The sequence below is a fragment of the Oncorhynchus masou genome, unplaced genomic scaffold (genome assembly GCF_036934945.1).
Source record: "Oncorhynchus masou masou isolate Uvic2021 unplaced genomic scaffold, UVic_Omas_1.1 unplaced_scaffold_1597, whole genome shotgun sequence".
Lineage (NCBI taxonomy): Eukaryota > Metazoa > Chordata > Actinopteri > Salmoniformes > Salmonidae > Oncorhynchus > Oncorhynchus masou.
The window spans coordinates 60,859-77,656 of record NW_027006053.1 but is presented as its reverse complement, the minus strand read 5'-3'; the positions used below and the strand labels follow the sequence as shown (position 1 = coordinate 77,656).

The 16,798-nt window shown below is 45.6% G+C and overlaps 1 protein-coding gene and 1 pseudogene across 1 annotated transcript in view; both read right to left on the bottom strand.

Moving 5' to 3' along the window:
• Positions 1–30, bottom strand: part of LOC135531476 (ankyrin-3-like) — a 22,398-nt pseudogene extending 22,368 nt beyond the window's left edge.
• Positions 1–16,798, bottom strand: part of LOC135531479 (ankyrin-3-like) — a gene marked incomplete at its 3' end in the record, with an annotated part of 84,757 nt that overhangs the window by 53,263 nt on the left and 14,696 nt on the right. The window contains exons 4-8 of the mRNA XM_064959511.1: positions 14,467–14,565; positions 9,904–10,002; positions 6,760–6,945; positions 3,844–3,867; positions 1,107–1,205 (exon numbers count right to left, since the gene is read on the bottom strand). Of these exons, the coding sequence (XP_064815583.1) occupies positions 1,107–1,205; positions 3,844–3,867; positions 6,760–6,945; positions 9,904–10,002; positions 14,467–14,565 (507 nt within the window). The remainder of the gene's footprint in view (positions 1–1,106; positions 1,206–3,843; positions 3,868–6,759; positions 6,946–9,903; positions 10,003–14,466; positions 14,566–16,798) is intronic.

The following is a 16,798-nucleotide window of genomic DNA, read 5'->3' as shown; positions in this document are numbered from 1 at the left end:
GCCTTATTATTATTGGACCATGCTGGTCATTTGTGAACATTTGAAAATCTTGGCCATGTTCTGTTATAATCTCCACCGGCACAGCCAGAAGAGGACTGGCCACCCCACATAGCCTGGCCTTGTTTTAGAAGTCTTACCCTGGCCTTGTTTTAGAGAGTCTTACCCTGGCCTAGTTTTAGAGGAGTCTTACCCTGGCCTTGTTTTAGAGGAGTCTTACCCTGGCCTTGTTTTAGAGGTCTTACCCTGGCCTTGTTTTAGAGGAGTCTTACCCTGGCCTAGTTGGCCTAGAGGACTCTTACCCTGGCCTTGTTTTAGAGAGGGGACTCTTACCCTGGCCTTGTTTTAGAGGAGTCTTACCCTGGCCTTGTTTTAGAGGACTCTTACCCTGGCCTAGTTTTAGAGGGAGTCTTATCCTGGCCTTGTTTTAGAGGACTCTTACCCTGGCCTTGTTTTAGGGGACTCTTACCCTGGCCTAGTTTTAGAGGACTCTTACCCTGGCCTAGTTTTAGAGGAGTCTTACCCTGGCCTTGTTTTAGAGGGACTCTTACCCTGGCCTAGTTTTAGAGGAGTCTTACCCTGGCCTTGTTTTAGCTTTAGAGTCTTACCCTGGCCTAGTTTTAGAGGAGTCTTACCCTGGCTTTGCTTTAGAGGAGTCTTACCCTGGCCTAGTTCTAGAGGAGTCTTACCCTGGCCTAGTTTTAGGAGTCTTACCCTGGCCTAGTTGTAGAGGAGTCTTACCCTGGCCTAGTTTTAGAGGAGTCTTACCCTGGCCTAGTTTTAGAGGACTCTTACCCTGGCCTAGTTTTAGAGGAGTCTTACCCTGGCTTTGCTTTAGTTTTAGAGTCTTACCCTGGCCTTGCTTTAGAGGAGTCTTACCCTGGCCTAGTTTTACCCTGGCCTAGTTTTAGAGTCTTACCCCTGGCCTTGTTTTAGAGGAGTCTTGCCCTGGCCTAGTTTTAGAGGAGTCTTACCCTGGCCTAGTTTTAGAGGAGTCTTACCCTGGCCTAGTTTTAGAGGAGTCTTACCCTGGCTTTGCTTTAGAGGAGTTTTACCCTGGCCTTGCTTTAGAGGAGTCTTACCCTGGCCTAGTTCTAGAGGAGTCTTACCCTGGCTTTGAAGTCCACGGCAGCGCCGCGGTTGAGGAGGAGCGTTGCCACGTTGATGTTGCCGTAGTGAGCAGCAATGTGCAGCGGAGTAAAGCCACTCTAGAAAACAGACACACCATGACATCAGCACTCAGTCACAACACAACCAATCAGAGCAGCCTCTCACACCGTCATAGCCAGATGGGACTGCTCTTTGATCAGACACACTGCAGACCCTTCCTACAGCCCAATGATCTAATTCCTCCCAAAGTGTGCGCTTGTTCACTTCCCTTCACTGATTTTAAAGTAAATGACTGGTATATGAAATATGGTAGAAACGACCATTAGTCTATGGTTCCTCCATAGAGTTTTAGTTCATCAGTTGTGAACTTCAAGTTGTCTGAAGCAGATGTTGTACTTGACTATACACTACAGTAGTGCTGGGTGGAACTGTGATCTACAGTAGGCCTGTTATCTGTGTTCTGTTGGGGAACAGAAAAAGCAGCATAGACACATTTAGAGTAGAGGACTGTTGATGCTGCAGCCATCACTAGGGCTTTCTGCTGACCGACACCTGCCTGCCTCAGGGTGCCTGGGTTAGAGTTCTCCTGCCTGGGTTAGAGTCATGCACAAGCCTGGGGATGTTAAGGCAGAGACACCCACTGAGAGGGACTAGCTGGTGGACTGGGTCTCTGCTGCCAGGGGATAGCTTCCTTTATTCTTTATTTGGATCCACATTAGCTGGCACCTTGGCAACCGCTCGTCTTCCTGGGGTCCAATGGTGTCTTACAGTACCTCATCACAGAACTCAGCCTGTGGTGCTGACACAGAGGCCAGGAGACAAACTTACTGCATCATCACCATCCCCAACTCTAACACCGTGGCTAACCAACTCTAACATTGTGGCTAACCAACTCTAACATCATGCTAACCAACTCTAACATCATGCCGATCAGCTCTAACATCATGCTGACCAGCTCTAGCATCATGTTAACCAACTCTAACATCATGTGCTAACCAACTCTAACATCATCTAACCAACTCTAACACCATGCTAACCAACTCTAACAAACTCTAACATCATGTTAACCAGCTCTAACATCTAACCAATTCTACATCATGTTAACCAACTCTAACAATAACCAACTCTAACATCATGTTAACCAACTCTAACATCTAACTAACATCATGCTAACCAACTCTAACATCATGCTAACCAACTCTAACATCAACTCTAACATCATGTTAACCAACTCTAACATCCTGCTAACCAACTCTAACATCATGTTAACCAACTCTATTCAACTCTAACATCATGCTAACCAGCTCTAACATCATGCTAACCAGCTCTAACATCATGTTAACCAGCTCTAACATCATGCTAACAAGCTCTAACATCATGCTAACCAGCTCTAACATCATGTTAACCAAATCTAACGTCATGCTAACCAACTATTCAACTCTAACATCATTAACCAACTCTAACATCATGGCTAACCAACTCTAACATCATGCTAACCAACTCTAACATCATGGCTAACCAACTCTAACAATGTTAACCAAATCAAGTCAAATTTTATTGGCCACATACAGATGTTATTGCAGGTGTAGTGAAATGCTTGTGCTTCTAGAAGTGACAGTGCAGTAATATCTAACAAGTAATATCATATTCTCAAAATACATGTAAATCTAAGTCAGGAATGGATTAAGCATATATACATATTTGTCAGAGTGGCATTGGACCAACTCTAACATCACACTAACCAACTCTAACATCACGGTAAACAACTCTAACATCACGCTAACCAACTCTAACATCACGCTAACCAACTCTAACATCATGTTAGATGCATCATGCAAGATACCTGCCCTCCAGGACACCTACAGCACCCGATGTCACAGGAAGGCCAAAAAGATCATCAAGGACAACAATCACCTGAGCCACTGCCTGTTCACCCTGCTATCATCCAGAAGGCGAGGTCAGTACAGGTGCATCAAAGCTGAGACCGAAAAAACTAACAAAACAGCTTCTATCTCAAGGCCATCAGACTGTTCAATAGCCATCACTAGCACATTAGAGGCTGCTGCCTATATACATAGACTAGAAATCACGGAACACTAGTCACTTTAATAATGTTTACATATGTTGCATTACTCATCTCATATGTATATACTGTATTCTATCCTATTCTACTGTATCTTAGTCTATGACGCTCTGACATTGCTCGTCCAAATATGTATATATTCTTTATTCCATTACTTTACTATAGATTGTATGTATTGTTAGATATTACTTGTTAGATATTACTGCACTGCTGGAGCTAGAAACACAAGCATACGCTACACCCGCAATAACATCTGCTAAACACGTGTATGTGACATGTAACATTTTATTTGATGTTGCTTTTTTGGAGGGGGGATATCTTTTATTGACAAAATTAAATGTCAGTGGCCATTGGCGCTTCAAGTGTTAACCAGCTCTAACATCATGCTAACCAAGTTCTTAAGGGTTTTATGACTGGATAAAGGAAGCCAGCCCCTCAGCTGTAAAGACCCTCAGTCCATGTTGTCAGTACATCGAGGTCAGAGGTCATGCTACTTTCTAGTCCCTTCTGGAAAGCATCAAGACAGACAGTAAATACAATAACAGAAGAAGCAATGCAGGAACAGGGAGGAGAGATGAGGCAGCAGCAGTTAGCAGCAGGGTGTGAGGTGGTGGGCTGTGAGTGTTGAGTGTGTAGAGGAGATCCAAATATACCTCTGTGGTCCTATTCACCATCATCTAGGGAGAGCAACACCAGCGAGAGGTGAAGAGAGGAGAGAATGGGAGGTTAGTGCATCACAACGACACTATGGCTGCACCATGCTGTACGATGGTGGGAAGAGTCATGATAACAACATAACAGTCAGGATAACAGTCAGGTACCGGTACACAACATTAACACCACAGACATGAACACAGTAACACAGGGTACTACTTTTGTCAGCATACTGATATTATAGAACATCTACAGAGTCAAATTACACTATAACAGTAACATCAGAACTCTGCACCTTCAAGTTCACAATAACTACATCTACAACAACCACAGTGAGGTGGTATCCTATGAAGAAAGCTATATCTACTCAGGGTTTGTAGCAGGCTTGTAACTACGTGTGCATGTCACACATGGAGAGTCGAATGCAGAACTCTTCATTGAGACGATGCTGAAACATCAATCCATGGGTGAGTGACGCGTTTTCTTTCTATGGTGTGAAATAGTCTTTCAGAAGAGACGTCTGTATTTCATTACTTATCGTTAATGACTGAGCACCTTTTATCCCACTCCTATCAATAAAATAATTGTATCGTTAATGTGTTTATTTTATTTAACCTTTATTTAACTAGGCAAGTCAATTAAGCACAAATTCTTATTTACAATGACGGCCTACTAAAAGGCAAAAGGCCTCCTGCGGGGACGGGGGGCCTGGGATTAAAAATAAAAACAATATAAATATAGGACAACACACAATCACTGTATGTGTCATACAAAAGCTACCAATGCATTCAGTCATTGCTAGGGGTGGCAGGTAGCCTAGTGGTTAGAGTGTTGGGGCACTAACCAAAACGTTGCTGGATTGAATCACCAAGCTGACAAGGTAAAAATCTGTCGTTCTGCCCCTGAACATGGCAGTTAACCCGCTGTTCCCTGGTAGGCCGTCATTGTAAATAACAATTTGTGCTTAATTGACTTGCCTAGTTAAATAAAGGTTATATGAATAAATCTAAATAAATTACTAAATAGTGTGATATTAATATTTTAAAATACATTTACTCCTGAGGTGCTGACCTGTTGCACCCTCTACAACCACTGTGATTATTATTATTATCTGACACTGCTGGTCATCTATGAACATTTCAACATCTTGGCCATGTTATGTTATAATCTCCACCCGGCACAGCCAGAAGAGTACTGGCCACCCCTCATAGCCTGGTTCCACTCTAGGTTTCTTCCTAGGTTTTGGCCTTTCTAGGGAGTTTTTCCTAGCCACTGTGCTTCTACATCTGCATTGCTTGCTGTTTGGGGTTTTAGGCTGGGTTTCTGTACAGCACTTTGAGATATCAGCTGATGTAAGAAGGGCTTTATAAATACATTTGATTGATTTTATATTGTTTTCTTCCTCAACTGAAGGGGATGATGACGTAATCTTTGCGAGAAGGAGGGAATCTGATTTAGCACAGACACTTCATTCAGGATAAATGGAGTTAGCCCTAAGTTAGCCTGCCCTGGAACAGGTTAGTTCTGAATGCAGGATAATGGAGTTAGCCCTGAGTTAGCCTGCCCTGGAGCAGGTTAGCCCTAAGTTAGCCTGCCCTGGAGCAGGTTAGTTCTGAATGCAGGGTAGTGGAGTTAGCCCTGAGTTAGCCTGCCCTGGAGCAGGTTAGTTCTGAATGCAGGATAGTGGAGTTAGCCCTGAGTTAGCCTGCCCTGGAGCAGGTTAGCTAAGTTAGCCTGCCCTGGAGCAGGTTAGTTCTGAATGCAGGGTAGTGGAGTTAGCCCTGAGTTAGCCTGCCCTGGAGCAGGTTAGTTCTGAATGCAGGATAGTGGAGTTAGCCCTGAGTTAGCCTGCCCTGGAGCAGGTTAGTTCTGAATGCAGGATAGTGGAGTTAGCCCTGAGTTAGCCTGCCCTGGAGCAGGTTAGCCCTGAGTTAGCCTGCCCTGGAGCAGGTTAGTTCTGAATGCAGGATAGTGGAGTTAGCCCTGAGTTAGCCTGCCCTGGAGCAGGTTAGTTCTGAATGCAGGATAGTGGAGTTAGCCCTGAGTTAGCCAGCCCTGGAGCAGGTTAGCCCTGAGTTAGCCTGCCCTGGAGCAGGTTAGTTCTGAATGCATGATAGTGGAGTTAGCCCTGAGTTAGCCTGCCCTGGAGCAGGTTAGTTCTGAATGCAGGATAGTGGAGTTAGCCCTGAGTTAGCCTGCCCTGGAGCAGGTTAGTTCTGAATGCAGGATAGTGGAGTTAGCCCTGAGTTAGCCAGCCCTGGAGCAGGTTAGTTCTGAATGCAGGATAGTGGAGTTAGCCCTGAGTTAGCCTGCCCTGGAGCAGGTTAGTTCTGAATGCAGGATAGTGGAGTTAGCCCTGAGTTAGCCTGCCCTGGAACAGGTTAGTTCTGAATGCAGGATAGTGGAGTTAGCCCTGAGTTAGCCTGCCCCTGTTCTGATGCAGGATAGTGGGTTAGCCCTGAGTTAGCCTGCCCTGGAGCAGGTTAGTTCTGAATGCAGGATAGTGGAGTTAGCCCTGAGTTAGCCTGCCCTGGAGCAGGTTAGCCCTGAGTTAGCCTGCCCTGGAGCAGGTTAGTTCTGAATGCAGGATAGTGGAGTTAGCCCTGAGTTAGCCTGCCCTGGAACAGGTTAGTTCTGAATGCAGGATAGTGAGCAGGTTAGCCCTGAGTGCAGGATAGCCCTGGAGCAGGTTAGCCCTGAGTTAGCCTGCCCTGGAGCAGGTTAGCCCTGAGTTAGCCTGCCCTGGAGCAGGTTAGTTCTGAATGCAGGATAGTGGAGTTAGCCCTGAGTTAGCCTGCCCTGGAGCAGGTTAGTTCTGAGTTACCTGGCTAACTCCTTAAACCTGATTCCTAGGATAGCCCTGTGGTCAGAGTGCAGATAAAGGACTAGTGATTGGTGCGCTGTCTGTGTGGTACCTTGGACTCGACATCTGCGTTGTGGTCGATCTGGAGCAGCAGGGCAGCAGCCTTGGTGTCGTCCTTCCGTGCGGCGATGTGGAGCGCCGGGAGCCGGACCTTTCCTTTAGTGTCATTCTCCAGGAGCAGAGAAACCACCTGTTCATGTCCCTGCTGCAACGCCACCGCCAGGGGCGTGAAGCCATCCTACAGTAGAGATAACAGTCACTATATATACTATACCATACTGCAACACCACCGCCAGGGGCGTGAAGCCATCCTACAGTAGAGATAACAGTCACTATATATACTATACCATACTGCAACAACACCGCCAGGGCGTGAAGCCATCCTACAGTAGAGATAACAGTCACTATATATACTATACCATACTGCAATACTAACCCTGACCTCTGACCCCAACACTGTACGGTACTACCTCTTATAAGACTACCAGAACACCAGCAGCAGTGAGGGGCGTTGTCATCAGGGGCTGTTGCTGTGCAGTATCCTAACAATATTACACTGAACAAAAATAGAACCGCAACATGCAACAATGTCTACCATTTTACTGAGTGACAGATCATATGAGGAAATCAGCCAATTGAAGTAAATTCACTAGGCCCAAATCTATACATTTCACATGACTGAGCAGGGGTGCAGCCACTTGACAGCCAGGCCCACCCACTGCGGAGACAGGCCCACCCACCTGGGGGCCCACCCACTGCGGAGACAGGCCCACCCACCGGGAGACAGGCCCACCCACCGGGAGACAGGCCCACCCACCGGGGAGACAGGCCCACCCACTGCGGAGACAGGCCCACCCACCGGGAGACAGGCCCACCCACCGGGAGACAGGCCCACCCACTGGGGAGACAGGCCCACCCACCGCGGAGACAGGCCCACCCACCGGGGAGACAGGCCCACCCACCGGGGAGACAGGCCCACCCACCGGGGAGACAGGCCCACCCACCGGGGAGACAGGCCCACCCACCGGGGAGACAGGCCCACCCACCGGGGAGACAGGCCACCCACCGGGGAGACAGGCCCACCCACTGGGGAGACAGGCCCACCCACCGGGGAGACAGGCCCACCCACCGGGGAGACAGGCCCACCCACCGGGGAGACAGGCCCACCCACTGGGGAGACAGGCCCAGCCACTGGGGAGACAGGCCCACCCACCGGGGAGACAGGCCCACCCACTGGGGAGACAGGCCCACCCACTGGGGAGACAGGCCCACCCACCGGGGAGACAGGCCCAGCCACCGGGGAGACAGGCCCACCCACTGGGGAGACAGGCCCACCCACTGGGGAGACAGGCCCACCCACTGGGGAGACAGGCCCACCCACCGGGGAGACAGGCCCAGCCACTGGGGAGACAGGCCCACCCACTGGGGAGACAGGCCCACCCACCGGGGGGGAGACAGGCCTACCCACTGGGAGACAGGCCCAGCCACTGGGAGACAGGCCCACCCACTTAGGAGACAGGCCCACCCACTGGGAGACAGGCCCACCCACTCGGGAGACAGGCCCACCCACTGGGGAGACAGGCCCACCCACTGGGGAGACAGGCCCACCCACTGGGGAGACAGGCCCAGACAATCAGAATGAGTTTTTCCCCACAAAAGGGCTTCATTACAGACAGAAACACTCAGCACGTATGGAACATTTATGGGATTTTTCATTTCAGCTCATGAAACATGGGAACTACACTTTACAGATTGAGTGACATTGAGTGACATCCTTGTTCCGTCACTGTTTCAGTTGCCTCTCCTGCCCTCTCTAGTACCATAGTTTAGCATCACTATTATACAGTACCATGGTTTAACATCACTATTATACAGTGCCATGGTTAATATCACTATTATACAGTGCCATGGTTAATATCACTATTATACAGTACCATAGTTTAGCATCACCATTATACAGTACCATGGTTATTATCACTATTATACAGTACCATGGTTTAACATCACTATTATACAGCCCTATAGTTTAATATCACTATGATACAGCCCCCTATAGTTTAATATCACTATTATACAGCCCTATAGTTTAACATCACTATTATACAGTACCATGGTTATTATCACTATTATACAGTACCATGGTTATTATCACTATTATACAGCCCTATAGTTTAATATCACTATTATACAGTACCATAGTTTAACATCACTATTATACAGTACCATGGTTTAACATCACTATTATACAGCCCTATAGTTTAACATCACTATTATACAGCCCTATAGTTTAACATCACTATTATACAGTACCATGGTTTAACATCACTATTATACAGCCCTATAGTTTAACATCACTATTATACAGCCCTATAGTTTAACATCACTATTATACAGTACCATGGTTTAACATCACTATTATACAGCCCTATAGTTTAACATCACTATTATACAGCCCTATAGTTTAACATCACTATTATACAGTACCATGGTTTAACATCACTATTATACAGCCCCACCATAGTTTAACATCACTATTATACAGCCCTATAGTTTAATATCACTATTATACAGTACCATAGTTTAACATCACTATTATACAGTACCATGGTTTAACATCACTATTATACAGCCCTATAGTTTAACATCACTATTATACAGTACCATGGTTTAATATCACTATTATACAGTACCATGGTTTAATATCACTATTATACAGCCCTATAGTTTAATATCACTATTATACAGCCCCCTATAGTTTAATATCACTATTATACAGCCCCCTATAGTTTAACATCACTATTATACAGTACCATGGTTTAATATCACTATTATACAGCCCTATAGTTTAATATCACTATTATACAGTACCATAGTTTAACATCACTATTATACAGTACCATGGTTTAACATCACTATTATACAGCCCTATAGTTTAATATCACTATTATACAGCCCTATAGTTTAACATCACTATTATACAGTACCATTGTTTAACATCACTATTATACAGTACCATGGTTTAATATCACTATTATACAGCCCTATAGTTTAACATCACTATTATACAGTACCATAGTTTAACATCACTATTATACAGCCCTATAGTTTAATATCACTATGATACAGTCCCCCATGCCCTGTGTAGTGAGTTAGTATGAACAGTAGAAGGGTTATAGGGTCGGTCTAGAATACTGACCTCTGTAGCGATGCCCTGTGTGGAGCCATGGTCCAGCAGGTATCTGACCACCTTCTGATGATTCTCCTGAGCAGCCATGTACAGAGGAGTGAAGCCATTCTACAGGAGACACAAGACATACTGGTTAGTCAGTAATACAGACAACACAGCCATTACAACAGTACATTATTATAGTAATACAGACAACACAGCCATTACTACAGTACATTATTATAGTAATACAGACAACACAGCCATTACTACAGTACATTATTATAGTAATACAGACAACACAGCCATTACTACAGTACATTATTATAGTAATACAGACAACACAGCCATTACTGCTGTACATAGTCCATCTGTAAATAGCCCACCCAATTTACCTACCTCATCCCCATACTGTTTTTATTTTATTTACTTTTCTGCTCTTTTGCACACCAGTATCTCTACCTGTACATGACCATCTGATCATTTATCACTCCAGTGTTAATCTGCTAAATTGTAATTATTCGCTCCTATGGCCTATTTATTGCCTACCTCCTCGTGCCTTTTGTACACAATGTATATAGATTGTTTTTCTTCTACTGTGTTATTGACTTGTTTATTGTTTACTCCATGTGTAACTCTATGCTTTATCTTGGCCAGGTCGCAGTTGCAAATGAGAACTTGTTCTCAACTAGCCTACCTCGTTAAATAAAGGTGAAAAAAAATATTTAAAAAATAAATGATAACAGTACATTATTATAGTAATACAGACAGCACAGCCATTACTACAGTACATTATTATAGTAATACAGACAACACAGCCATTACTACAGTACATTATTATAGTAATACAGACAGCACAGCCATTACTACAGTACATTATTATAGTAATACAGACAACACAGCCATTACTACAGTACATTATTATAGTAATACAGACAACACAGCCATTACAACAGTACAGTATTATAGTAATACAGACAATACAGCCATTATTATCTCTCTAATTCTCTCTTTCTTTCTCTCTCTCGGAGGACCTGAACCCTAGGACCATGCCCCAGGACTACCTGACATGATGACTCCTTGCTGTCCCCAGCCCACCTGGCCGTGCTGCTGCTCCAGTTTCAACTGTCTGCCTGTGGCTATGGAACCCTGACCTGTTCACCGGACGTGCTACCTGTCCCAGACCTGCTGTTTTCAACTCTCTAGAGACAGCAGGAGCGGTAGAGATACTATTAATGATTGGCTATGAAAAGCCAACTGACATTTACTCCTGTTGTGCTGACTTGTTGCACCCTCGACAACTACTGTGATTATTATTATTTGACCATGCTGGTCATTTATGAACATTTGAACATCGGGTACCGGTACAGAGTCAATGTGGAGGCTATATACAGGGGTACCGGTACAGAGTCAATGTGGAGGCTATATACAGAGTCAATGGGCTATATACCGGTACAGAGTCAATGTGGAGGCTATATACAGGGGGTACCGGTACAGAGTCAATGTGGAGGCTATATACGGTACAGAGGGTACCGGTACAGAGTCAATGTGGAGGCTATATACAGGGGTACCGGTATAGAGTCAATGTGGAGGCTATATACAGGGGGGTACCGGTACAGAGTCAATGTGGAGGCTATATACAGGGGGTACCGGTACCATGTCAATGATGAGGCTATATACAGGGGGTACCGGTACCATGTCAAGGTGCAGGGGTTACCGGTACCATGTCAAGGTGCAGGGGTATAGGTTAATCGAGGTCATTTGTAAACTGGCTATGCATAGATAATAAACAACGAGTCAGCAGCTCCTCTTCCTGGGGTATATTTTGGATCCCCATAAGTTTCTGCCAAGGCAGCAGATACTCTTCCTGGGGTTTATTATGGATCCCCATTAGTACCTGCCAAGGCAGCAGCTACTCTTCCTGGGGTTTATTATGGATCCCCAATAGTTCCTGTCAAGGCAGCAGCTACTCTTCCTGGGGTTTATTATGGATCCCTATTAGTTCCTGTCAAGGCAGCAACTACTCTTCCTGGGGTTTATTATGGATCCCCATTAGTTCCTGCCAAGGCAGCAGCTACTCTTCCTGGGGTCCGGACATATTATAGCTCGGTGCTTTCAACATGTCCATACCTCTCACAAATACAAGTAGTGATGAAGTCTCTCCTCCACGTTGAGCCAAAAGAGATGGATATGTCATTAATGTTAGCTCTCCGTGTACTTATTTATTATCCTTTTTTTGTACGTTGCGGTGATTGACAGAGTCGAAAGCCTTGGTCAGGTCAATGAAGCCGGCTGCACACTGCACACAAATGGAAGAAGTTCAAGATGATGGTCAATCACCCTCGGTCTGGGGCTCCATACAAAATCTCACCTCGTGGGGCATCAATGATCATGAGGAAGGTGAGGGATCAGCCCAGAACTACACGGCAGGACCTGGTCAATGACCTGAAGAGAGCCTGGACCACAGTCTCAAAGAAAACCATTAGTAACACACTACACCGTCATAGATTAAAATCCTGCAGCGCACGCAAGGTCCCCTGCTCAAGCCAGCGCATGTCCAGGCTCGCCTGAAGTTTGCCAATGACCATCTGGATGATCCAGAGGAGGAATGGGAGAAGGTCATGTGGTCTGATGAGACAAAAGTAGAGCCTTTTGGTCTAAACTCCACTCGCCGTGTTTGGAGGAAGAAGGATGAGTACAACCCCAAGAACACCATCACAACCGTGAAGCATGGAGGTGGAAACATCATTCTTTGGGGATGCTTTTCTGCAAAGGGGACAGGGCGACTGCACCGTATTGGGTGGAGGATGAATGGGGCCATGTATCGCAAGATCTTGGCCAACAACCTCCTTCCCTCAGTAAAAGGGTCATGGCTGGGTCTTTCAGCATGACAACGACCCAAAACACACAGCCAGGGCAACTAAGGAGTGGATCCGTAAGAAGAATCTCAAGGTCCTGGAGTGGCCTAGCCAGTCTCCAGACCTGAACCCAATAGACAATCTTTGGAGGGAGCTGAAAGTCCGTATTGTCCAGCGACAGCCCCAATACCTGAAGGATCTGGAGAAGGTCTGTATGGAGGAGTGGGCCAAAATCCCTGCTCCAGTGTGTGCAAACCTGGTCAAGAACTACAGGAAACGTATGATCTCTGTAATTGCAAACAAAGGTTTCTGTACCAAATATTAAGTTCTTCTTTTCTGATGTATCAAATACTTATGTCATGCAATAAAATCCAAATTCATTACTTAAAAATCATACAATATTATTTTCTGGATTTTTGTTTTAGATTCCATCTCTCACAGTTGAATTGTACCTATGATAAAAATTACAGACCTCTACATGCTTTGTAAGTACTGTATCAAATACTTGTTCTCCCCACTGTAGGTCTTATAACAGTTTGGGTCTAGAATGTCTCCCCCTTTGAAAGGGGGATGACCAAATGCAGCTTTCAATCTTTGGGAATCTCAGAAAATACGAAAGAGAGGTTGAATAGGCTGGTAATAGGGGTTGCAACAATTTCAAACTGCAGCTCTTTGTTATGTATCGGCAGTCATTTCAATCGCTGTAGTGGCTGACGTGAATAGGGTTGAGTCATCCACATACATAGACACACTGGCTTTACTCAAACCAGTGGCATGTCGTTAGGTAATATTTATTAAAGTAAGGGGCCCTGGGGAATTCCCTGGGGGTTATGTTGGATTATGTTGGACAGGCTTCCATTAAATAACACCCTCTGTGTTCTGTTAGACAGGTCACTCTTTATCCACAATATAGCAGGGGGTGTAAAGCCATAACACATACGTTTTTCCAGCAGCAGACTATGATCGCTAAATAGTTAGTTAAATAGCTAACTAAATAGCTATCCGGACTATCTGCATTGACCCCCTTTGCATGAACTCTTTTGACTCATCGCATACGCTGCTACTGCTTATTATCTGTCCTGCTGCCTTGTCACTTTACCACTACTCATATGTACATATCTACCTCAATTACCTCGTACCCTTGCAGATAGACTCAGTAATAATACCCGGTGTATATAGCCAAGATATCGTTACTCATTGCGTATATATTCCTCATGTTATAATTTTTCTATTATTTTCCTCTGCATTGTTGGGAAAGGCCCATGAGCATTTTACTGTTGGTCTACATCTGTTATTTACAGTACACAGCTAAGACTGTGGGTGTGTCTAAAGGGAGAGCTCCTAGACTCACCTGAGACTGTGGGTGTGTCTAAAGGGGCGGTCCTAGACTCACCTGAGACTGTGGGTGTGTCTAAAGGGAGAGGTTCTAGACTCACCTGAGACTGTGGGTGTGTCTAAAGGGAGAGGTCCAAGACTCACCTGAGACTGTGGGTGTGTCTAAAGGGAGAGGTCCTAGACTCACCTGAGACTGTGGGTGTGTCTAAAGGGAGAGGTTATAGACTCACCTGAGACTGTGGGTGTGTCTAAAGGGAGGGGTCCTAGACGCACCTGAGACTGTGGATGTGTCTAAAGGGGCGGTCCTAGACTCACCTGAGACTGTGGGTGTGTCTAAAGGGGCGGTCCTAGACTCACCTGAGACTGTGGGTGTGTCTAAAGGGGGAGGTCCTAGACTCACCTGAGATTGTGCGTTGATGTTAGCTCCGCTGCTCACCAGCTCCTTCACTACATCCACCTGACCAGCCAGAGACGCTATGTGGAGAGCTGTGTTCCCTTTCTGGAAAGACACAGGGAGGAATGAGTGAGTGAGTGTGTGAGTGAGTGTGTGAGTGAGTGAGTGTGTGAGTGAGTGAGTGAGTGAGTGAGTGAGTGAGTGAGTGAGTGAGTGAGTGTGTGAGTGAGTGAGTGAGTGAGTGAGTGAGTGAGTGAGTGAGTGTGTGAGTGAGTGAGTGAGTGTGTGAGTGGTACTGCCGGCTCGATACTGCCGACTCTCTGCTCTGATAGACTGAGACAGCATGGTACTGCCGACTCTCTGCTCTGATAGACTGAGACAGCATGGTACTGCCGACTCTCTGCTCTGATAGACTGAGACAGCATGGTACTGAGATAGACTGAGACAGCATGGTACTGTCGGCTCTCTGCTCTGATAGACTGAGACAGCATGGTACTGCCGACTCTCTGCTCTGATAGACTGAGACAGCATGGTACTGTCGGCTCTCTGCTCTGATAGACTGAGACAGCATGGTACTGTCGGCTCTCTGCTCTGATAGACTGAGACAGCATGGTACTGCCGACTCTCTGCTCTGATAGACTGAGACAGCATGGTACTGCCGACTCTCTGCTCTGATAGACCCATTAATATAATGGCAGAGTTCTCTCAGCTCTCTGCTCTGATAGGCCCAGTAACATGTCACAGCTCTCTATCAGCTCTCTGATAGGCCCATTAATATGATGTCACCGCTCTCTCTAAGCTCTCTGATAGGCCCATTAATATGATGTCACAGCTCTCTCTTAGCTCTCTGATAGGCCCATTAACCTCTTGAAACTAGGGGCACTATTTTTATTTTTGGAAAAATAACGTTCCCAAAGTAAACCGCCTATTTCTCAGGACCAGATGCTAGCATACGCATATAATTGACAGCTTAGGATAGAAAACACTCTAAAGTTTCCAAAACTGTAAAAATATTGTCTGTGAGTATAACAACTGATATTGCAGGCAAAATCCTGAGTAAAATCCAATCAGGTAGTGACTCTTATTTTGAAACCCCTGTCTTTCTATATCAACCAGATTCCCTTTTCTGTGGCTTCCCTAAGGTGTCTACAGCCTTTAGACGTAGTTTCAGGCCTTTATTTTGAAGAGTGAGCGTAAACGACTACATTGCGTGAGTGGCCAGCTGAGGGCTCTCAGAGTTATTCTTGCGTAAAAGACAGAGGTAGTCATTTTTCCTCTCGCTCCTACTGAAAAGCCAATTGTCCCGGTTGATATATTATCGAATAGATATTTGAAAAACACGTTTAAGATTGATTATAAAAAAACGTTTGCCATGTTTCTGTCGGTATTATGGATATCACGGCGATGTCGTGAGCGCTATTTCCGGTGGATTTCTCAACATAACGTGACCAACAAAAGGAGGTATTTTGGGTATAAAAATAATCTTTATTGTCACGAGTCCGAGGTGGTTCCTCGGGGGTGGTTCCCTTTCCCGGGCGGGTGGCGCTCGGCGGTCGTCGTCACCGGCCTATTAGCTGCCACTGATTGTCTTTCCTCCCCCTCCTTGTATGTTTAGTGGTAGCACCTGTTTAGGTTTAATTAGTTTGTCTTTATTAGACAGCCGGCCCGCCTGGTTGTTGTGCGGGTTTATTTCAGTGTAACTTTCGGCTCTGTTGTAGAGGTACGTGTTAGTACTTGGTCGTGTAGTTTTCGTTGTACATTTTGATTCCCTGTGTTTGGGAACGTACCTATTGTGAGCACCCTGGGGTGCGTTGGTGCTATTAAAGATGCACAGCATTGAACTCTCTGTCTCCTGCATTTGACTCCACACCCACGACACCCGGAGCATTACATTTATGGAACAAAAGGAACATTTTCTGTCTAACTGGGAGTCTCGTCAGTGAAAACATCCGAAGATCATCAAAGGTAAACGGTTAATTTGATTGCTTTTCTGATTTTCGTGACCGAGCTTCCTGCTGCGAGCTGGACATAATGCTATACTAGGCTATATTTCACTTGTGATTTCATGAATATGAATATTTTCTAGTAATATTTTTTTACCGTTGCGCTATGCTAATTAGTGTAGTTGATGACAATTCTCCCGGATCCGGGATGGGTAGTTCCAATAAATATGATGTCACAGCTCTCTGATAGGGCCATTCATATGATATAACTCCTCCCTATAACTCCTCCCTATAGGTGACCTGTCAGACTCCTCCCTCCATCCTCCCTATAGGCTACCAGTCAGGCTCCTCCCTATAGGTGACCAGCCAGGGACAGACTCCTCCCTCCATCCTCC